This window comes from Pongo abelii, chromosome 8 (genome assembly GCF_028885655.2).
Source record: "Pongo abelii isolate AG06213 chromosome 8, NHGRI_mPonAbe1-v2.0_pri, whole genome shotgun sequence".
Classification (NCBI taxonomy): domain Eukaryota; kingdom Metazoa; phylum Chordata; class Mammalia; order Primates; family Hominidae; genus Pongo; species Pongo abelii.
This window is the reverse complement of record NC_071993.2, coordinates 106291297-106315057: the sequence shown is the minus strand read 5'-3', so window position 1 is coordinate 106315057 and position 23761 is coordinate 106291297. Positions and strand designations below refer to the sequence as shown.

At 43.0% G+C, this 23761-nt stretch overlaps 1 protein-coding gene across 3 annotated transcripts in view; it reads right to left on the bottom strand.

Annotated features, from left to right (window-relative positions):
* Window positions 1-23761, bottom strand: part of CNNM1 (cyclin and CBS domain divalent metal cation transport mediator 1) — a 66686-nt gene that overhangs the window by 29912 nt on the left and 13013 nt on the right. For all 3 annotated transcript variants that reach the window (XM_063727701.1, XM_009245702.3, XM_054522762.2), the window contains exons 2-4: window positions 5799-5942; window positions 2494-2634; window positions 1077-1246 (exon numbers count right to left, since the gene is read on the bottom strand). In XM_063727701.1, coding sequence (XP_063583771.1) covers window positions 1077-1246; window positions 2494-2634; window positions 5799-5942 — 455 coding nt within the window. The remainder of the gene's footprint in view (window positions 1-1076; window positions 1247-2493; window positions 2635-5798; window positions 5943-23761) is intronic.

The following is a 23761-nucleotide window of genomic DNA, read 5'->3' as shown; positions in this document are numbered from 1 at the left end:
TTTCTGAGGGTACACTCTTGCTACTACATTTTATTCCACGTTTTATTTGAAAACTGTTAAGTTTATATTCAGCATAAGACATGAAACTATGTGATCATTACATTATACAAACAATGTAACATGATTCTTGTTGATTTCCAACAGTGAAGCACATGACTCCATTTTTTGGAGAAGAGAGGTCATTTTGTTCAGACCATTTGGAAAGATATATGTGAGGCAAGTTACAGTGACAGAGCAGAGAGGCTGGAAGTGGACAGTAACAAAGAGACCATTTCTAAGTTCATGTGAGCTTAATCAAGATTTTAAAATACAATCAGTGTATTTAGGATTCACAACATTATGTTGGGAAGGGACAGGGAATCAGTGGCAGAGCTAATGGTGAAGCCAGACAGGGCACCAGCAGTGTTACAAGCTGTAATCATGTCAGACACTTATTTAAGACAGGCCTATTCAGGTATCCAGAGCAGAAAGTGATCATACTTATGTGAACACTGGGAAGATGTTGCACTTCTTTGAACAGGTCATTTTCCCCCTTCCTGGTCCTCTGAAGGGGGAGAAGATTTCAGGAACTGCAAAGGCTGAAATGCAACTGAGAGAATGAATGTGTCCCATGTACCTCCAGAGAGCAGAGCAAGGACCAGTATGGAAGTCACAGATGGTGAGATTTCCACTTGACAGAGAGAAGGGTTTAAAGAAGCATTGTCTAAAGTTTAGGAGGCAGTGGGCAGTTTCATTTCAGGGGATGTTCAAGCAGAGATGAGGAGGTATTATAGCTTCCGCAGAGCAGCAGTTCTGGAAGTTTAGAAGCAGAACCCCTCTATTGGAGAGGTATTCAACCCACCCCAAACATCGCTGAGTTGTCAGACTAAATGTCAAAGATCCCAGCACTCCCAGGACACCAGTCTTCCATGTCTAGGCCCCTCCTGTGGGTCATGAAGAAATGTCCACCCAGCTGGCCTTGTTCCTGAGGCAGCCAGCCAAGTCTTGGAACTTGGTGCTGAAGGAGGCATGGCCATTTCTTCACCCTGGAGATGCCCTCGTCTGGCTCTTAGAGGTTCCCTGACTTTCCTACTCACCTGTAGAAGCAGCACAAAGTAGTCCACAGGGCGGTTGCGCTGGTAGAGGTAGTGTTCCGGGGCCTTCTTGTTCTTCTCATCAAACTTCAGTTCCTGGATCACATTGGGATGTTTCAGGAGCCGGAGCAGGATCTTCTCCGAAAGGTACAGAGACTTAAAGGGCTCCACTTCTAGAGGAGAATGAGTGGGAAGGGAGGAATCAGCATCAGCTGTGTTCCACCCATTCTAGCAGTGGCAGCTGGGAGGAGTCAGAGTGGGCACAACTAGGACCCCTGTGCATGTATCTGGGCACCAGGCTGGCAGGGCTTCTGCAGTTCCTCTGGAGTGGAGGATCCTAATCCCAAGTGTGCATCTCAGGGCCTTACCCACGTCCTCTGGAGATGTGTGTCCCTGCACTGGCATCTCAGGAGAAACAGGTCTCCATTTGGAAATGTTTGTTTCGTTATTAATTTTCTTTGATTTTATTTAAAATTGGACATGGACAACTAAGCCACATAAACAACAAAGACTTTAACGCTATAATTGAATGAAATGCAGATAATTTATTCTGGCTTATTTGTATGACATATATCTGCTGAATGAAATGAAATCCCACGTTACTAAAGACAGGCAATTATTTAAATAATAAGTTGCCAATAATGTGAGGCATCATTGCATCATATTTATATATTACAGCTATTACTTATATTACATATGTTAAACTTATATTATATAACATATGCTCTGGGAAGTAGTTAAAAGAAATCTGTATTCAGAACTGGAAATTCTATCTTAAAGCAGCTCCAACTTAAAATTTTCTACTCTTTAGCACCTAAAACAGTGCTAGCACTCATTATATACTCAATAAATATATGTTGGATTAATTAAATATTGAAGTTAGTGATAGATATGATCATTCTAGGTCAGCACATTAATTAGGCATGGATGGTCAGAGGGTTCAAAGACAAACTTTATCTTCTTCACAAGAAGGAGTTTATCTTTGGATTTTCTCACTTTTTTTTCTTTCTAAAGATCCCAAGATGCACAATACACTTCTGTATTTTAAAAATTCATAGCTGACAGGCTTCTATGGTACTGCTCTAGGGCACTGTAGGTCCAACAGACAGGGAGATGGCCTCAGGCTTCAGCGAGGAAGTGAGTAGAAGAGGGAAAAGTGCAGCAATGGTTTCTTTAGCTCTTTTCTCTGGTAGAAGAGTTGAGTTATACTCATTTCTTCCTCTATAAGATCAGGCCTGGGGCTCAGTACGACAGTAGGTGGCATCCATTACCCTGTCTAAGGCAACCTCCTTCCTAGAACAGTGCTTCTCAGTCCTGACAGCACACTGGCATCAGGCTGGAAGGTACTAACAAGGATTGGTGCCTGGCTCCCACCCTAGAGATTCTGTTTTAGCTTCTCTGGAGTGGAGACTTGTCCTACCTGTGGCCATGAAGCGGTGTGTGGCTAGCAGAAGCTGTGGTGAGATCTTTACCCGCATCTCCGTGTCCGAAAGCTTAAACAAGGAGAAGTCATGCCGCTTCCGCTCCCGGTGCGGGACCCTCTGCTTTTTCCGATTGTCAGCTGTGGGGTCACAGAGGACAGATTGCAGCTATCTCAGAATCACGTTGGTCTTTGGAGGTTTTCCCAGAATCACAGGGGACAGAACATTTCTGCAGTGTCAACTATGGGTGACATCACAATATCACCCAGGAAGTAGAAGGATGTTGGTGAGGGATAGACAATGGGAGCCTGCCATCATTTCAGTGTTTTCCACACTTAGGGGGTGTATAGTAGAAAAAGGGGAAAGCTGGCTTGGGGTACCCAAGTCTGGGGTTCTGGGGCTGGTTCCCCTACTTACTCACCATGCAACCTCTCTAAGCATCAGAGTTTTTATTTTAATCTGTACAAGGAGGCTAATAATATTTAATATAGCTCTCATACTCATCTTGTGCAATTAATAATGAGACTCCAACTGGAAACTACCTGTGAGAATGCTTTTACACAAAGTCATACACACACAAGGGACCTTCATTCTTAGTATCAAGAGGGTTGCAGAGGCCCAGGGAATTTCTGACTCTGTCCCCCTCCTTTGCCCTGAACTGGCCTCACCTAGTCTCCTGCTACTTATGTGAACCATGCTCTGAGTGGTACCTGAAGCATGCCACACAAGGAAGGAGGGAGGCCACCACCTCTTATCTCACAATTTCCCTGCTTCAACCCCAGTCCCTCCACTGGGAGGGAATCAGGGGAAATATAGGGAAGAAGAGAGGAGAAGAAATAAGATTGGAACTATAATCTCTAAAGGTGGGTTTTCTGGGTGGGGGCCTCAGGGAGGGTCTGGTACCTCCCAAGAGCCTATGTATCAGGCATGTAATTATTGGTTGAAAAAATTTGCTTTTTCCAATTTAATTTGCTCTCATTCTTTTTAAAGCTTGTCTAAATATATCTACTTCCCCCCGCCCCCGCTTTTTTTTTTTTCGTTTTTCTTTTTGGTAGAGGAAATGTTTTCTTTGGTTCTTTCTCTTTTGCTTTCTCTGAGTTTTGAGTAAAATTTTGAAACTGCTAGCCCATCTTATCTGCACTAAGGGGAACAGGGAGAGAGATTTGGGTTTTCTCCAAACTTGGCCTAAAGAGAAACAGGGCTGTGGGGGAGCGTCTGGTGCAAGCTGAGTGGATGCAGTGAGAATGAAAGGGAATGAGCACTTTCGGCAGGAAAATAAGGCCCCAGAATCCGGCTCCCTGGTGTGCCCCCTCTCCTTTTGGGGCTTGCTTTTGGGTTTCCTTCTAGAAGGGTCAAAGTGCCCTCCTGCCAGCACAGCTCTCCCATGGCCCACTCTGACTCTGGGTCTTCACAGTCATCTGGCCCCTGCTTTGACACTCCTTTTGCTCAAGTCACAGTGGGCAGACCCAGACCCAGGTGTCCAGATAACGTAAAAGGTCAGGGTCATGCAAGAAGAAAGACAGTATCCTTGGCTTCTGGGCCTTTTCACAGCTCTTAAGCAATCATGCCAGCAGCTATTTATAGGTAGAAAGACCCTAACCTGCTCCTGTAGAAAGAGGATCACTCAGTAAAAGAGTAGCAAATACAGGTTATTAGCCCAGTTCTTTCGCTCTCACTAGTGAGCAACTTTCTGATTTGTATGATAAGTTTGCCTAAATAGCCCCCCTCTCCCCCATCAGATTGCCACTTAACATGGCATCATTAGGGAGTCATTCCTCTGATCGCCCCCTTCATTCCTTAGATTTTAATAGTGTGTGTTTGAAGCCTTGAGGTTGTTCAAACAAGTGCCCTGGGAGGAGCTTACTCATTTAGACTATTATCAGCACCTAACACCTTAGTGTGAATGGCTTCACTAGTTTATCTGAGACATCTGGGATTTTTTTTTTTTTTTTTTTTTGAGACAGCCTTGCCCTGTCACCCAGGCTCCCATGCTGGAGTGCAGTGGCACAATCTCAGCTCACTGCAGCCAGGACCTCCCAGGCTCAAGTGATCCTCCCACCTTGGCCTCCCAAGTAGCTGGGACTACAGGCACATGTCACCACACCTGGCTAACTGTTGTATTTTTTGTAGAAATGGGGTTTCACCATGTTGCCCAGGCTACACCTGAGAATTCTAAATCAAGAGTGGCAGGCAGAGGTGGGGGAGGGAGAGGACATTTCCGAGCTCGATCCCCATGTGAGGAAGACACGCCTGGTCGGGGCAAGCACAGCAGTGCCCAGGCTCTTGGAGGGAGGTGCCATGACTCTGTTGCTTGCCTTTGTCAAGGCCTGCCCCACCTTTTAGAGTTGATCTCTTCTTTGTCTAAAAGGAAGGCACTGTTTCTGCACTGCTCACTACCTTATGGTATCAAAGCTCTTTCTACCAGGAGCCAGTTTCTGAAAGGCCGCATCTCACAAACTAAGGACCGAAGTCTGAAATGAGTTATCGGGAAGGAAGAAAAGGATGGCTATTCCTTGAGATGAAATTCTCAGGAGGAAACACTTCCCAGCCTAGGGACTCCCATGGACTTAGATAACATTCCAGTCCTAGAGACAAAGCATGCCTTTGTAATGTCTGCAAGCAAAGCTTTGATAAGGTTCAGTAACCCAAAGTACTCACATCAGCATAGAAAAGTCTGTATTGTTCCTGAGTGAGGGAGTTAGGAAGGGGAGCAGACCAGAAAGAAGGAAGCAGAGATAAGAGCAGGGATGCTGGTGGCAGGGAGAGAACAGAAACCCAGGGTGGTGGGCTCAAAGGCATAAGAGGACAGGGAAGTTTGTAAGAAGGAATATTCAGTTTTTGGCTTAGGCTGTGAGTAGGCAATCTCTTGACAGTCTCCACTGCTCACTGATGTTCTGGTGTGAGTGGAACCCCTGTTGGGGTCTGCATCTAGGTGGATGAAGCAACCAAACAAGAACATGGGGGACAGAAACAAGGGCAGAGAGGCCTCTGGGCACCATCCTGGGAACACTGTGTTTCCTGTAGTCCCTTTTCTACCCAAAGGCTGGGAGGTCTCCTTTTCATAGTCTTGGCTCAGTTCCTGAAGTTTCCCTCCTGATAAACACTTAGCTAGCATGTTCCCAGTGACTCAGAAATGATTCCAACTAGGGTATCTTGCCACAGCAGCACCTGGCATAGGTGGCTGACACACATCAGGGCACAGGGTTTGCCCTGACACCCTTTCTATAAATCAAACGAGGCTTTACCTGAGAGTCTTGGAGGAAAATAAGATGACCCTGGAGAACAGCCAAGGCCGTGCACTTACTGTAGAGATCAGTTTCATCCAGGATCTCCGACTTGATAATCTCCTCTATGATATCCTCCAGCGTGACAATGCCCATCACCTCATAGAAAGGGTCCCCTTCTCCCTCATTATTCACCCGCTGGACAATGGCCAGGTGAGATTTTCCTAGAGAACAAATGAAATCACAGTTAAGTATCGGGGACATTTTCAGAGATCTTTCTTTGTGAGAAAAACGATACAAAGTTGCTGTCTGACCAATCTCAGGACTGCACTCATCCCTGGACCTCCTTAAAATATGAAGTTTTTATGCAAGCACTTATAAATGCAAGGGCTTATAAATGCAAACCTTATTCTTCTAGATTTGTGTTTCTATTTAGGGAAGTTACTGAATATACTCAAAACCAGTTAATTTTTTTTCTTTGAACTTTTACAAATTAGCAAGTATATGTTAGCTGATATAATATGTACTAATTGAAAGAGCAAGAATTTAGAGTCAGAATTACAGTAAAAGACATTCTCCTCCCTTAAGCCCCCTTCCCCGCTAACTATCCCAGTTACTATTCCTTGGCAAATCATTTAATCTCCACTGAATTACCATCTCTCATCTAGAATCAGGAAATAATGCCAGTGTGGTGATTTTAAAACATGGCCTTTGTGGTATGCCTCCCACGGAGAGGTGTGGTCTACAGCCCCTCCCCTTGAATCTGGCGGGGCTTGTGACTACTTCAACCAAAAGAGAATGGGAAATGAATGTCCACTATAGGACTTCTGAGGCTAGGTCATAAAGGCATGTAGTTTTTGCTGCAAGAACATTGTAAGAAGTCTGACTACTACCCTGAGGCCACCACAGCGGAGAGGCCACATGTAGGGGCTTAGGTGCCAGTCCCAGCTGAGCCCACCCTTCCAGTCTTCCCACCAAAGCGCCAGGCAGTTTGGCAGAAGAAGCCGTCTTGGAAGTGGATCTGCCAGTCTCAGCTGATCCAGCCCCTTGTCTCACTCACTAGCCTTTCTTTCTTTCTTTCTTTCTTTTCTTTCTTTCTTTCTCTTTCTTTCTTTCTTCTTTCTTTTTCTTTCTTTCTTTCTTCCTTCCTTCCTTTCCTTCCTTCCTTCCTTCCTTCCTCCTTTCCTCCTTTCCTCCTTCCTTTCCTTCCTTTCCTTCCTTTCCTTCTTTCCTTTCTTTCTTTCTTTCTTTCTTTTCTCCCTTCCCTTCCCTTCCCTCCCCTCCCCTCCCCTTCCCTTCTCTTCCCTTCCCCTCCCCTCCCCTCCCCTCCCTTCTCTTCCCTTCCCTTCCTTCCTTCTCTCTCTCTCTCTCTGTCTCTCTCTCTCTCTCTTTCTTTCTTTCTTTTTGAGATGGAGTCTCTGTCACCAGGCTGGAGTGCAATGGTGTGACCTCAGCTCACTGCAACCTCCGCCTTCCGGATTCAAGTGATTCTCCTACCTCAGCCTCCCGAGTAGCTGGGACTACAGACAAGCCTTCCCACACCCAGCTAATTTTTGTATGTTTAGTAGAGACGGGGTTTCACCATGTTGGCCAGGATGGTCTCAATCTCTTGACCTCGTGATCCGCCCGCCTCGGCCTTCCAAAGGGATTACAGGCGTGAGCCACCTTGCCCAGCCTCTCCCCAGCCTTTCAAGCAGCTCCCAGCTGTGGCCCCAGACACTGTGAAGCAGAGATAAGCCATTCCCACTGTACTTCTTTTGAATTCCTGACTCACAGAATCTGTGAGCATAATAAAATAGTTGTTGTTTTATGGCTCTAAGTTTTGGGGTAGTTTGTTAGCAGCAATGGTAGCTTGAACAATCAGTACCTATAAGGTGATTGTGGAGCTCAAATGACCTAGTGAATATGTGAAAAGACTATAAACTACAATGTGTCATTGGCAGAGACTTTATAGACTTCATTTTTATTGCCCGATGACTGAATAATAATAGTTTCCATTTATTCAGGTCTCACTATGTGCCAGAGAACTCTAAATTTATCTATTTAATTCTCATAACAACCACTGAGGTAAGTGCTATTCTCCACATTTTACAGATAACAGAACTGAGGCACAGATTGGTTAAGTAGCATGCCTGAAGTTACACAGCCTGTAAGAGCAAAGCTGGATTGCAAACCAGGTAACTAGGTTCAGTACTAACCTGGGGACTGAAGTTTTGTCTAATAGTCCTGCTTCATATCGGTTTGTTTTCTTCTGCTATAGACACATTTCCTGGTCCTTTTTCAAAAGTAAAAATCTGGTTGGTTCTTTCCCTTGGCTCAGAGACATTTAAGGAGAAAATCTGGGGTACTGACTCAGATGTTATTATGGAAAACAATAAAAAGCAAGTTCATGCTTTATTAGTACCCTTTATAAACTCTTTTTTAAAATTATACTTTAAGTTTTAGGGTATATGTGCACAACGTGCAGGTTAGTTACATATGTATTCATGTGCCATGTTGGTGTGCTGCATCCAGTAACTCATCATTTAACATTAGGTATATCTCCTAATGCTATCCCTCCCCCCTCTCCCCACCCCACAACAGGCCCCAGTGTGTGATGTTCCCTTTCCTGTGTCCATGTGTTCTTATTGTTCAATTCCCACCTATGAGTGACAACATGCGGTGTTTTACCCTTTATAAACTCTTGCTTGACCATTGCTAAAAAATATCAGTCAAGAGGAGTCATCAGTTAGTGGGAGGCATAATTAACAATTAAAATGTAAATGAACTTCTGTATCAAATATCTGAAATCATAAGATAGCTACCCCTTGGAGTTTTTAAACTAAAACGAAATTGGAAAGACGGCATTTGTATCACCCAAGAATGGTCTCTAATTTTTTCCCCACCTTCAACCTAACCTTCAGCCTCCTTCTGTACTGATCTGATCATGTTACAACTCTCCTCAGAAACACTCTATGGCTCCCTACTGCTTACAGAATCAAGTCCAGGCTCATTAGTTTGGTGTAATATCATCAAGATTCCACAATGTGGCTCTCCCCTGTCTAACTGTATGCCCTGCTACATCCCCTAATCATTCTATGCTTCAGGCATACCAGGTTACCACCAGTTCCTTGATTTCTCTTCCCCATTGCTGCCATCTCCCCTACCCCCAACTCTGAGCTCTAGCCCAGGTAGCAGCTCTCCAAGAAAGCTCCCCCAGATCCACCCCACTCTGAATCTGAACCAACCTCTCTATTACAGCATTTATCACAAATTGCTACTTCTTGTAACTAGCAATGTATGTCTCCTACACTAGACAGCATTTCCTCTTCAGATCATGAACTACTTTAGGACAAAGGATCATATACTTAAATAAAGTTCCCTCCGTATATCAGACAGCCAATCAGTGCCCGATGAACCGAAGACTGAATAAAATCTCATAATTTATACAATAGGTGATATTAAAACCAGATACTAAAGAAAGCCTTTATTTTTTGATAAAATATAATAGTATGTTTAAATTAAAATTTAAACCTTGCATCAGTGTTTCTAAAATTATCCTTCTTGGAAACAACTACATCCTACCCAGTTTGGCCAAAGTACTTTGTAGCTTAAATTAGATTATATTAATTGTTAGAATGTGCTCAATTTAAAGTTTTTCATTTCTAACACATTTTTCTTAACTTACGGCATCTATTCTCACTTTTCTGCTAACATGTGCTAGCAGATGACAAAACAAATGACTAGTGTAATGAAAAGTCTTGGAAAAGTGATTTCTTAAAATTTTTTCCTATAATTGGATATTTTTTGGTAATGTGAACCCTAGAATACATATAATACAGCCATACTCCCTACCACTAAGATAATTTATTCATATGATGAAATTAAATTAACAGTTTTTGATATTTTACAAAGAGTACTATAATTTCCACATTAAAAAACCACCATTGCTCTATACTTTGAAAGTTCAGTTTGAGGACACACTATGTTATCACCAAGGAATAGAGATTTTAAGCCCTAATTATATAATATTTAAGATAATGTACCTAGGTAAGCTATTTAGAAACATTTTATAATTTACTCTCAGCCTCTGAGCTTCCCTCCAAAGCCTGTTGAGATCTGCTACACAAAAATGAAAGAAGCCATTTCTTCTTAAGTACAGACTGGGACGGGAATTGTCAGTCACAATCCTTATTCCGAGTTGACACTCACAGAGACAAGAAAACCAGCTGTTTCCATGTCACACATACCACACACACTCATGAAAGGTTGGTCTTTAGGAGCCCTATGCCTGCACCTCCCCTACTCCCTTCCTAAGCTCTAGAGGTGCTGGGGGTGGCCCTATGTGAAGCCAATCTTGAGACAAGCGCAAGTCACTCCCTCCTGCCACAGCACTTTGTACACATCTCTGTATTGGCATTTATAATAACAATAATAGCTGTTATTATTATTATTGAAGCTACCTGTTGCTATGCACATTCTAGGGGCCAGGCACAGTGTCAGGCATTGCACACACATTATTTGACCCTGGTTGTTTTCTATTTATATGTGATCCCCACCTCCACCCGTGAGGGTAAGCTCCCTGAGAGGCAACAGGTATGCTACATCCTATTTACTCCTGTTTCCTCAGAATCTAGAATAGCACCTGGCACATCATCAGTAAGGAAATACAAATCAAAATCTTACAACTCTTAAGAAGACAACTCCAAAAGTGGGCAAAAGATTTGAGTAGATATTTCTCCAAGGAAGATAAACAATTGGTCAATGCACACGAAAAGATGCTTAACATTGAGAAGTCAACAAATAGTAGCGGGTAACTGGATATCCACATGCAAAAAAATGAAGTTGGATACCTACCTCATACTATACATAAAAATGAACTAAAAATGAATCAAGCATCTACATATAAGAGTAAAAACTATAAAACTCTTAGAAAAAAAAATAGGAGAAAACCTTAGAGTAGGCAGTGATTTCTTAGGACACCCAAAACACAATCAAATAAAAAATAATAGATCAAATGGACTTCACCAAAATTAGAAACATCTGTGCAAAGTACACCACCAAGAAAGGTAAAAGACTATTCACAGAATGGGAGAAAATATTTGCAAATCATTAGATAAAGGACTTATATCCAGAATATATAATGAAATATTACAACACATAAAAAACCAACTCAATTAAAAAGTGAGCAAAGGATTTGAACAGATATTTCTCCAAAGAAGATATACAATTGGTTAATAAGCAAATGAAAAGATGCTTAACATTGTCATCATGAAGGAAATTCAAATCAAGATGCTAATGAGATACTTTATACCCACAAGATGGCGATAATAAAAAAGACAGATAATAACAAATGTTGGTTAGGATGCAGAAAAAATTGAACCTCTCAGACATTGCTGGTGAGATTGAAAAATAGTCTGGTGGTTCCTCAAGATGTTAAACACAAAATTATCAAATGACCCAGCAATTCTACTTTTAGAAAAATGAAAACATATGTCCACACAAAAACTTGTACACAAATATGCAGAGTAGTATTATTCCTAATAGCCTAAAAGTGAAAACAATCCAAATGTTTCCAAACAAAATGTGTTATATCAATAGAATTGGATATTAACCTGCCATCAGAAGGAATGAAGTACACCCTACAACATGGATGACCCTTGAAAGCATTATGCTAAGTGAAAGAAGCCAGACACAAAAGGCCATATGATTCCATTTATGTAAAATTTCCAGAATAGACTAATCTACAGAGGAAGAAAGTAGATCATGGTTGCCAGAAGCTGGGGAAAGGAGAGTGTGGTGGGTCATGGCTAAGTGAGTACAGAGTTTCTTTTGGGGTGATGAAATGTTCTGGAATTAAATTAGTAGGGATGCTTGCACAACTCTGAATACACTAAAATGCATTAAGTGTGCACTTTAAAAGGATGAGTTTTATGGTATGTGAATCTTATCTCAATGAAGCTATTATTTTTTAAAAAGAAAGCCAATTGAAAAAAATAATAATCCATGCCTGAATGAGCAGGAAGTTGGTGCAGCTGAAAGTTACAACCTACAACACAAGTTGAGTAAAAGTAGGGACTGCTTCATAAAGAGAATGGGTTGAAATGAGAGGAACGCTGGTTTGGACTTGGGTAATAATTTACAGCACACATTACCATTTTGTGCTCTAGGATGTGTGGAGAGTAAAAATGGTCTCCCACAGGTGAGGCCACTGGGAGACCAGAAATAGGGGAGAAGGCACCATATTATGAGGTCTGTGCAGGCGGAAATGGTCAACAGGTATGAGGGCTTTATTACAGGCAGGAGAGGGAAAATATGAGAACAAAGAGCTGTTGGCCTGGTTCACATCTTTCAGAAACCTCATCAACTCTCGGGGATGACTTGTGAATATTTACAACTCCTAAACTGGGTCCAACTGGGGCAGTGTGGACTCAAATATCCCAAGCGTTTCCATCTTTCTCTGGGCAAATGCTCGTATCTAACACATTATTTCTCCTCTCTACCTGTTCACCATTTCTACCTTTACTTCCTAATGGCATATGTGGTAAAGTGGCTTAAGTTTTGGTTTTTCTCTTCTGCCTTCCTATGAGATTATGTGAATGGGAACTGTGGCCTTTTCTGTTGAGCCATCCCTCTACAGACTAGCAAAAATTCTCAAATGCCTTCTCACAACTATTAGCCCGATCTCAGTTTCCTTCCAACTTTCTAGAAAAGTGAGATGGCTGCGAAATAATTTAGGCTAATAATGAAGAAGAATATCATTTACACAGAACTTCATAGTTTGTGAGGCTTTATACAGAGTACAGAAGAACACTGAAGTTGGATGTTCTTCAGGACTTCCTGTACCCATCATGGTGTGAATCAATGATTGGACAGGTTCTCAGCTTTCTCCAGAATCTATTGAGACATGTGTCTTGTGCATATTTTTAAACAAGTTAGCCTTGTTTCCAACTTCCATTGAAGGGTTCTATCTCATTTGCTGGGCATTTTCCTTGGCGAGGTGGTGGTGCTGGCTGGGTGGAAGCAGAGACTGTATTCCCTTAGGATCATTACTACAAACAAGACCACACAGTAAAGCCATATTAAGCTACAGATGTTGAGGAGTAGACTAAGCTAAGTTTGCTGTACACACTCTCAGTCTTGAGTCAGGTCCAAAACAATTGGGGCCCTGGCAAATTCACCCTTCCAATTGTTAAAAATAGTAAAAGTGACAAACTTTAATCCTGCTAAGTCCAAGAGCATAATGTATCTCATAAAGATTCAGCAGAGGCAAAAGGTACTTCTTTGGGTGGAAAACTCTTGAATGATACTAGTTTATGAGGCATTTTTACATGTTTCTTGAGCATACTACTGTGCCATTGAACATCAATAGATGAGAAATCTCTGGGCTGAGTTGAAAAGTGAAGAAACAGTGGGTTTTATGAAAATGCACTTTCTAAAAATGAAGGCTACACCTGTCTCTGAGGTCTAAAGAACATATTTAACTCTGGGCTCACTGGTGTCTCACTTGGGATCTGGTGACTACAAACTCTTTGGCCTCTGGCTTGATTTTCTGCCATGTTCCTGGTGATCAGCCTCAACAGAAGCCCAACACTGTCCTTATGGCCCTTCCTGATTTCTACCAGCTGTGAGCACCTCAAGCCTTGGTTTGCTTCCCTCGAGCCTTGACTAGTTCTTCCCAGCCCAGCCTCTGATTTACAATCTCTGGCTTCAATCTTGCCCACAATCTTGATGAGACACAACAAAGATGATCTGCAACTGAGATTTGAACCTTGTGTGGACTACAGTGTTGGGATGCATTTGGGTGGAACAGGAGAAATAATCCTCAATGAAGCCTCAGGGGTTGGAGTCATACTTCTCTAGGATTAACTGATATTTACTGGTGATCTATCTTTCCTCTATTAAACAGGGCCATATGGTAAGACCCTCCACTCTCAATGCTTTGGAATGCATCTCACCTAGTTCAATGGTTTTCAATGCTGGCTGTGCATTAGAATTACCTGAGAAGCTTTAAGTATATTCTATTAATATAACTCAATCTCACACCTGGAAATTCTGATTTCATTGGTGAGGGGGTGGCATCAGTAGTTTAAAATGACCCCCAGGTGAGTCTACCGTTCAGCCAAAGTTGAGAACTACTATCTTGGCTTATGGCATTGGTCCTCAAAGTGTGATCCCTGGACCACCAGCATCAACATCACTTGAACTAATTAAATATGCGAATTCTGGCTGGGTGTAGTGGTTCATGACTGTAATCCCAGCACTTTGGGAGGTTGATGCGGGGGGACTGCTTGAGCCCAGGAGTTTGAGACCAGCCGGGCAATATGGGGAAACCCTGTTTCTATAAAAAAAAAATACAAAAATTAGCTGGGCATGTTGGCATGTGCCTATAGCCCCACTTACTAGAGAGGCTGAGGTGGGAGGATCACCTGAGCCTGGGGAAGTTGAGGCTGCAGCAAACTGTGATCATACCACTGCACTCCAGCGTGGGCAACAGAGCAAGACCCTGTCTCAAAAAATAAAAAAATAAAAATGCAAATTCTCAGGCCCAACCCTAGACCTAGTGAATCAGAATCCCTGGGGGCATAGCCCAGTGATCTGTGTTTTAATAAGCTTTACAGGTGGTTTTGATGCAGGCTAAAGTTTGAAAACCACTGGTTTATGAGTAAGATTTGTCACACTGGTTATGAGGAAGAGAAACCAAGTACCAAGATGTCTAGTAAATACTGGTCCCTTTGGTGTACCTAGCTTAAGGGTCACAAGATCCTAAGTACTCATGAAAAGAACCTCCCAAAACAAAGGGTAGCTGCAGTGGCAAGGTGATTAATGCTGTATCTTATATTGTGTGAGTGGTTGTAGTATTTTGTTGACATGGGCAAATAGTAGTAATTGACTATTCAACGCTGGGTTTGGGAAAGGGTCTCTTTGTGGCTTCTGTACTAATCTCTTCTGAGACACGCTTGAGATACCACATTACCTATTAGGCTCTTGGCACATTTGAGGTCAATAAAATTACCCATTACTGAAGGTCAAATTAGTGTTTTCTATTGCCCCAATAATCCAAAGGGCAGTCCTGGTACTGGTTACTGGCAGTGTTGTACCTAAGGTTTTATCATCACTACCTCGTATCGACATACCCAAACTACAAGTCAGATTTCTTAGAAGATGAGGTTTCCAGGCATTGCTTTTAAAGCAGTGGTTCTCAAATGGAGGTGATTTTGCCCCCCAGGGGACATTTGGCCATGTATGGAGACAATCTGGTTGTCACAACTTGGGGCAGGGAATGCTACTGGCATTTGGTGGGTAGAGGCCAGGGATGAAGCTAAACATCCTTCAATGCATAGGACAGTCCCCCACCACAAAGAATTACCTGGCCCCAAACATCAATACTATCGAGGTCTAAAGCCCTGGCCTATTAGGGGGGTGGGGTTGGGGGGAGGGAGAACATTAGGAAAAATAGCTAATGCATGCTGGGCTTAATACCTAGGTGATGGGTTGATAGGTACAGCAAACTACCATGACACACGTTTACCTATGTAACAAACCTACACATCCTGCACATACACCCCGGAACCTGAAATTAAAAAAAATGTAAAAATATACAGAAAGGCAGTGGCAGCAACATCACAACTGTATTTTGATATTTGAAGAAGCTAAAATAGCCTCCAAAGTCTTTAATAAATATAGCCTCATCTATTCTACATGGTTTAGGCACATCCATAGAGAAGAGCTCTCAAGGACTCCATTAGCATACCTCCGATGCCTTAGGGGAACAAAAAGGCAAATAATTGATTTGCTTCCTCTCTTCTTCAAAAATAGCTACAGCACTTTGGTAACTGTTCCCAAGATAAAATAAAAAGCTAGGAGGAAAGCATATTGCTTGGAAATAGAGAACTAAGCAAAATCGTTTTATGGTTTTATGGTTTCTGCCTCACTTGTGACCTTCACCTTATAAAATATAGTGGCTTTTGCTACGTTCTTCTTCCAGGTGTGCTTGCAGCATCTTTTATTCATTTGGTAGACAGCATTGAGTGTCTCCTCTTTCTTACCTTGGTCTTGGTCACTTGGTACCAATGGAAATGTATTCCTTGGAGTAGCAGCATGAACACTACCTGGGCCTTTGTTCAAAATGCAAGATCTGAGGTCCCATCCCTGCCCTACAGAATCAGGATCTTGTGGGGTGGGGTGGGGTCCAGATAGCTGTTTTTTGTTTTTTTTGTTTGTTTTAAGACTGAGTCTTGCTCTGTCGCTCAGGCTGGAGTTCAATGGCGCGATCCCGGCTCACTGCAACCTCTGCCTTTCAGGTTCAAGCAATTCTTCTGCCTCAGCCTCCCGAGTAGCTGGGACTATAGGCTCATGCCACCACGCCCAGCTAATTTTTGTATATTTAGTAGAGACGGGATTTCACCATGTTAGCCAGGATGGTCTCGATCTCCTGACCTCATGATCCGCCCACCTCAGCCTCCCAAAGTGCTGGGATTACAGGCGTGAGCCACTGTGCCCGGCCCAGATAGCTGTTTTAATGAACTCTCCAGGTGATTATTATACATACTAAAGTTTGAGAAACACTGCTCTTGACATGTGCTACTCAAAGTGTGGTCCTTGGATTGGAAACATGGTATCACTTGGGAGCTTGTGAGGGAAGCAGAAATTCAGGCCCTCATCTTAGCTTTCTGAATCAGAATTTGCATTTCCTCAATATCTCCAGGTGATTCTTACACACACTTGGGTATCAGAAATCCTGGTCAAGACTACCCTACTTCTCTTCCCACCCTTATGACTGGATCTTTTCTATTTCCATTGTGGATTCCTTTTTTTAAATGCTCGCCTACACATAAATATATCTTAAAGACTCCGACTCAGTGATTCTTGACCCTGGCTACACATTGGAGTCACATACTGATGCCTGTGTCCCACCCACAGAAATTCTGATCTAATTGATCTTGGATGAGGCTGGGACACTGGAATGTTTAAAACTTGTTCAGGTGATTCTAATGGGCACTTGCAGTTAAGAACTTCTGCTCCTGTCCTTGATCTTCTGCTCATCTCTCTTGCTGATTAAAGATCCCAGCAAAGCCTACTAATTTAAATATCACAATCACATCTTTCCTGAGAACTGGATTTATATCTGAACATAGGTGTGTATTTTTTTGTTTTGAGACAGGGCCTCACTCTGTTGCCCAGGTTGGAGTGCAGTGGTGCAATCTCAGCTCACTGCAACCTCCGCCTCCCAGGCTCAAGGGATCCTCCCACCTCAGCCTCCTGAGTAGCTAGGACAACAGACTCAAGCCGGCAGGCCTGGCTATTTTTTGTTTGTTTGTTTGTTTGTTTTTGTAGAGATGGGGCTTTGCAATGTTGCCCAGGCTGGCCTCGAACTCCTGAGCTGAAGCAATCTGCCCACTTTGGCCTCCCAAAGTGCTGGCATTACAGGTGTGAGCCACTGCACCTGGCCTTGATGTCTATTTTGAACATCCTTCCTGTTTTAGATATTTTGCCTGAGCTGTCCTCTTGTCAAAATCACTTACCCAAATAGGAACTCCTAATCTTCAAGACACATTGCCCCTGCTCTTCCTCCGTCTTCACTACAGTAAATGATACCATTAACTCTAGTTACCCTAAGTCGTAACCCAAGAGTCATCTTTTATCTTTCCTTTATGTCAATTTAGAAAAAAATCCCCACATTCTTTCAATTCTTCTTCCTTTATTCTTTTAACAAGTACTTACTGAATGACTACTACGTGCCGAGCACTCTTCTAGGCACTTGAAATGCAGCAATGAGCACAATGCACAAAATCATTTTCCTCCTGCAGCTTACACTCTTGTAAGTAGAGGTAAGAGATAATAAAGCAAACACATATCTAAAATATATAGCATAAGGCTGGGCGCCGTGGCTTAAGCCCATTATCCCAACACTTTGGGAGGCTGAGGCAGGAGGACTGCTTGGGCCCAGGGGTTTGTGACCAGCCTGGGCAATGAATCAAAACTTCATCTTTACAAAAAATTAAAACAAATTTGGCCAGGTGGGGTGGTGCATGCCTGTAGTCCCAGCTGCTTGGGAGGCTGAGGCAGGAGGGTTGTTTGAGCCTAGGAATTTGAGTCTGCAGCTAGCAATGATTGCACCAATGCACTCCAGCCTGGGTGACAGTGAGATGTTGTCTCAAAAAAAAAAAAAAAAAAATATATATATATATATACACACACACACACACACACACACACACACACATCATATATATAAAAATATATATATAGCACAGTGCTAAGGGGAAAGCAAAGCAGGGAATAGTGATGAGGGAGTGTGTGGGAGTGAGAGAACAGGTGTTACAATTTTAGGGAGGGGAGACCGGGGATGAACTCCCTGAGGCGATGTTTCAATAAAGCCCTGAAGGCGGTGAGGTAGGGAGTCCTGTGGAGATCTCTGCAGTAGAACAGGGTGTAAAGGCCATGCATTGGGAGTGTAACTGATGTGCTTAAGGAATGGCAAGGAGGCCAATGCGGTGGCTGTAGAACGTGGGAGAGGAAAGTAGTGGGAGCCAAGGTCAGGGAGTTGAGGGGTGGGGGAGGTGCCAATGTGACAGAGCCACGAAGGCCTTTGTAAGGACTTTGGGTCTTACTCTCAGTGACATAAAAAAAAGCCATTGCAACATTTGTGTGTGTGTGTGTGTGTGTGTGTGTGTGTGTGTGTGTGTGTTGCAAAAAGGTGACATGATTTGACTTATGTTTTTGTTTTTGTTTTCGTTTTTTGAGACAGAATCTTGCTCTGTCCCCCAGGCTGGAGTGCAGTGGTGTGATCTTGGCTCACTGCAACCTCCGCCTCCCAGGTTCAAGTGATTCTCTGCCTCAGCCTCCCAAGTAGCTGAGATTACAGGTGCCTGCCACCATGCCAGGCTAATTTTTTTGTATTTTTAGTAGAGATGGGGTTTCACCATCTTGGCCAGGTTAGTCTTAAACTCCTGACCTCATGATCCACCTGCCTCCGCCTCCCAAAGTGCTGGTATTACAGGTGTGAGCCACCATCCCTGGCCGACTTATATTTTAAAAGGAACTCTAACTGCTGTGTTTTTTTTTTTTCTTTTAACTTTTATTTTGGGTTCAGGGTATATGTGCAGGTTTGTTATCTAGGTAAATTCATGTCACAGAGGTTTGGTGTATGGATTATTTCATCACCCAGGTACTAAGCATAGTACCCAATAGGTATTTTTTTCTAATCCTCTCCCTCCTCCAGTGTCTGCTGTTGCCCTCTTTGTGTCCACGTGTTCTCATTATTTAGCTCCCACTCATAAGTGAGAACATGCGGTATTTGGTTTTCTGTTTCTGCGTTCATTTGCTAAACTGCTGTGTTAAGAATAGACATAAGGCCGAGTGCAGTGGCTCACGCCTGTAATCCCAGCACTTTGGGAGGTTGAGGCAGGAGGGTTGCTTGAGCCCAGGAGTTCCAAGATCAGCCTAGACAACATAGTGAAAGCCTATTTCTATAAAAAATTAAAAATATTAGCTGGGCATGGTGGCTCATGCCTGTAATCCCAGCTACTAAGGAGGCTGAGGTGGGAGGATCACTTAAGGAGTGTGTTTGGCAAAAAGAGTAGGAGCTCAGTTTTGGGCAGGTTGAAGTCTGAGATGTATTTTATTTAGACTTCTAAGTGGAGATGTTCAGTGGCAATTAGAAATGTAAGTCTGGAGTTCATGTTGATAAGTTTGGCAGAATGAATGAAATAACCGAGGGAATGAGAGTAGACAGAGATCAATTTCTGAGCCCTGAGGCACTGTAACATTTAGAGGTCATAGAAATGCAACATTCATGGGACAAATATTTGAGCATCTGCTATGGGTAGGCACTGTGCTAGGTGCTGAAGATACATCAGTGGATATGATGTAGGCAGAACCAGTAAAGGAGACTGAGGAGGAATGTTCACATGTAATGAAGTCTAAGAGATTTTTTTTCCTCCTCTAATTCAAAGTGTCCTAATTTCTATGCCCTCATCCCATCTTGGACAACTGCACCAATATCCTAACCATTCATCCTTTTGGTTTTTCTAGCTGTAATACATCTTGTACACTAAAACCAGATTAACGATCCCCCAAATACTGCACTTGTGAGGTTACTCCCCATCTCAATCACATGTAGGAGGATCATTTAAGACTAAGCAGGATCATTTCTGAACAGTTCTTCCTTGCATTAAAGGCTCCCATGATTTCTTGGTATTTTTTTGCCTTCTTTCCCACTACTATGTCGAAATGTATTGTTCATAAAATAGCTGGTCCAGAGGCAATGCAGAATCAAGGGTGGTGGCTCATAATCCCAGCACTTTGGGAAGCTGAAGTGGGAGGATCGCTTGAGGCCATGAGTTCAAGACCACCCTGGGCAACATGGTAAGACCCCATCTCTTAAAAAAATTTTTTTAAATTAAAAAATATAAAAGAAAACAAAAATAAAATAACTGGTCCAAGAATACTCCGCCAATAAATGGTGAAGCCAAAATTGAGCCCTGGCTAGGATTTTTGGAAAGCTTCAAGACCCAACTAGAAAAGGCTGGATACATTAAGCTCAGGCCTCTCAGATACAGAACTGGTCTTGGAGACTGCCTGGGCGGTCAGTTTGACTCTCTCTCTCCAGGTTCAGCCTAACCATACCCAGAATCCCCTGCTTAAAAATCACCATAGTGACCCAGAGTGATTTGGCTAAGCTTTGGCAGATGGTGTCATTCTCAGGTCACAAACCAACCTCAGATATGAGGATGATACATTGAAAGGCAAACAGGGCCAACTTTAGTCATCACTTAGTTCTGGGCCAGCCAGGGACTGTGGTCAAGCTAGGCTAGTCCCTGGGAGAAGAGACATATGTGGACTCTCAGGGGCACTATTCGAAGTAAGCTAGATACCTGAGATGATCTTAAAATCCACGCTTTTGAAGGTTTTCATTGCAGCTGAAGACAGCCTATAGATTCTTCAGTGTTCTCCATATCATTTTTGATCTAAACCAAGCTGAATCCTGAGACTCCATTTCCTAGTTTTTGCCATAGTAGTTTCTGCAATACCTACTGTACATTGGGTGCATATGTTACCTCTGGTCTTCATAATATCTCTACAAAAGGGGGATTGTTATTACTAATATGTAGATGAGGAAACCGAGACTTGGAAAAATAAAGTGACTTATCCAAGGACAATATTAGTATGTGATGGAGCCAGCAACAACCCCAGGTCTGTCTGCCTCTTGACCTTGTGCTCTTTCCAACACAATGCAGACTCCACATTCCAGGCCAAATCTCAGGTTTACTGTCTCTGACGTGTTAAGAGCAATGGGCACATATTCTGTAAATGCCTAGAGGCTGCAGGAAGGCATGCTGAGCTAATGCCCGGCACCTCGCTAGTGATTAGCAAGGGAGGAGAACGGCTTTGAACTGGGAAGGGGAAAGGAGTCACAATTCCACCTCCTCGCTACACTTCTGCCTTCAAGTCCAAGCCTTCTTATGTTTAGCCTGATATTTTATTTTAGTAGACTGATTGGAGCTTTGAGGAGTTTTGTTTATATGGCTGTGATATTTGTGTATATGGTCAGGTTTTTTTATTTGCCTGAGATGTCTGAGGAAGGGCAGAGTGATGGGGGAGGAAACTGAATTCTAACTGATGACAGGATAAAAGAAATGGAAGGAACCTCCCACAGCCCAATTTTCATCCCCTGGGCCCTACCCAAAGTAAACAGCTTTCAATTTTGTTTTCTTATTATATACAGTTTTACATGGGCTGGATCAGAGAGAGAAAGGACTTGTTATACAAGATGACTAACTGTATACAATTCATTTAACTACATCAGGGAGGTAAGAGGTAAATGGTGGAGTCTCTTTAGGGCTATACTGGAATTGTCTTCAGCCTTCACAGTAAACTCACAATGTAGTATCACTATTCCCTCCCACCCCCCCTTTTTTTTGAGACGAAGTCTCGCTCTGTTGCCTAGGCTGGAGTGCAATGGCATGATCTCAGCTCACTGCAACCTCCACCTCCCGGGTTCAAGTGATTCTCCCGCCTCAGCCTCCTGAGCAGCTGGGATTATGGGCACCCGCCATCATGCCCGGCTAATTTTTATATTTTTGTAGAGATGGGGTTTCACTATGTTGGCCAGGCTGGTCTTGAACTCCTGACCTCAGGTGATCTGCCCACCTCGGCCTCCCAAAGTGCTGGGATTACAGGGGTGAGCCAGCACACCTGGCCTTTCTTCCTTCTTCTTAAAAGGGGAATAGGCCGGGCGCAGTGGCTTATGCCTGTAATCCCAGCACTTTGGGAGGCCACGCGGGCTGATCACCTGAAGTCAGGAGTTCGAGACCAGCCTGGTCAATATGGTGAAACCCCATCTCTACTGAAAAAAACAAAACAAAAATTAGCTGGGCGTGGTGGCAGGTACCTGTAATCTGAGCTACACAGGAGGCTGAGGCAGGAGAATCACTTGAACCCAGGAGGCAGAGTTTGCAGTGAGCCGAGACCGTGCCACGGCACTCCAGCCTAGGTGACAGACGGAGACTCCATCTCAAAACAAAAAAACAAAACAAAACAAAAAAGAAGGAAGACAAGTGTCAGAGTGATATAGTGACCCGCCCCAGTTGTAGCTAATCAACGAAGGTGCTGGGATCTGAGTTCAGGCCTCTGGGACCCTCTGTCTGTGTCCATGGCTCCATGGTCTGAGGTGGCAAGTCAGACATGTGAGTTCTGGTTCCACCTCTGTCACTAACATTGAGCAGGACACTTCTGTCTTTAGATCTCTGGTGCTGCATATACAAAATGGGGAAAAAACGCTGACCTCACATTTATGGTGAGCACAAAATGAATTACTAAATTGGAAATTTTGTTTATATGGCTGTGATATTTGTTTATATGGTCATTAAAAAAATTTGCCAATAAATAAACATAACGCCTTTGCAACTATGAGGGATTATCATTGCTCTTTTTAGTATTTGTCCTTTCTGTGCCTCAGTTTTCTCAATCATAAAAGATGTGCCGGGTGGTCACGGTGGCTCATGCCTGTAATCCCAGCACTTTGAGAGGCCGAGGTGAGCAGATCACCTGAGGTCAGGAGTTTGAGACCAGCCTGGCCAACACAGTGAAACCCCATCTCTACTAAAAATACAAAAATCAGCTGGGAGTGGTGGCAGGTGCCTGTAATCCCAGCTACTTAGGCTGAAACAGGAGAATTGCTTGAAACCGGGAGGTGGAAGTTGCAGTGAGCCAAGATTGTGCCACTGCACTCCAGCCTGGGCGACAAAAGTGAGACTCCATCTCAAAAAAAAGAAAGAAAGAAAAAAAAAAAAAGATGGGACCAGGTGATCACCAAGGTTCCATTTCTGGCTCTAAAATTCTATGCTTTTATAAGTCTAAACAGTTCTGGGCTACAAAACAGTTTGGTTTTACAGGATACTTATTTGCAATGATATATGCCAGAATTTTAACAGTGCTGTTAGAGCCTCTTGTGTTTATAAAGGGCTCTGAGCTCCTAATCTTTGTATCTTAATATTCGAAAGCCTCCTTTGGAATAAGATGAGAAACAGCTACCTTGACACATACTAGATTTTTGTTGTTGTTGTTGTTGTTGTTTTTAACTATACAATCAAGTGAAATCATTCTCTACCAAATTAGGAAGAGAAACACAAAAATGTTATTCTACCAATCCTGCAGCAACCGTCTTGATATGGAAAAACAAAACTGTCCCTTTGTCTATCTTAAAAAAAAGGCTGTACTTTATAGTAATTATCCTGCTCTATTTTATCAGAAATAATCAACACTTTTATCACAAAATAACTTCTTGAGCCACTAAAAGGCAATTATAAAAAAGCCAACTGTGTCATCCAGAGCACCATGGTAACCAACATCACTAGGGCATGAAAAAATAGTTGTTCGTCACTAGAATCTCAGCCAGTTGGTGGTTTGGCTTGCTAAGCAACACTGTAAAAATAGCCGAGTAACAACCCATTATCTGGAGGTCTGACTTCCCACTGTTTTGAATATGGTCCCAGAAAGAACTGTCCCAGGTCTCTCCATTGACTCCCTACCCTAGGCTTACAGTCAAAACCTAACTAAT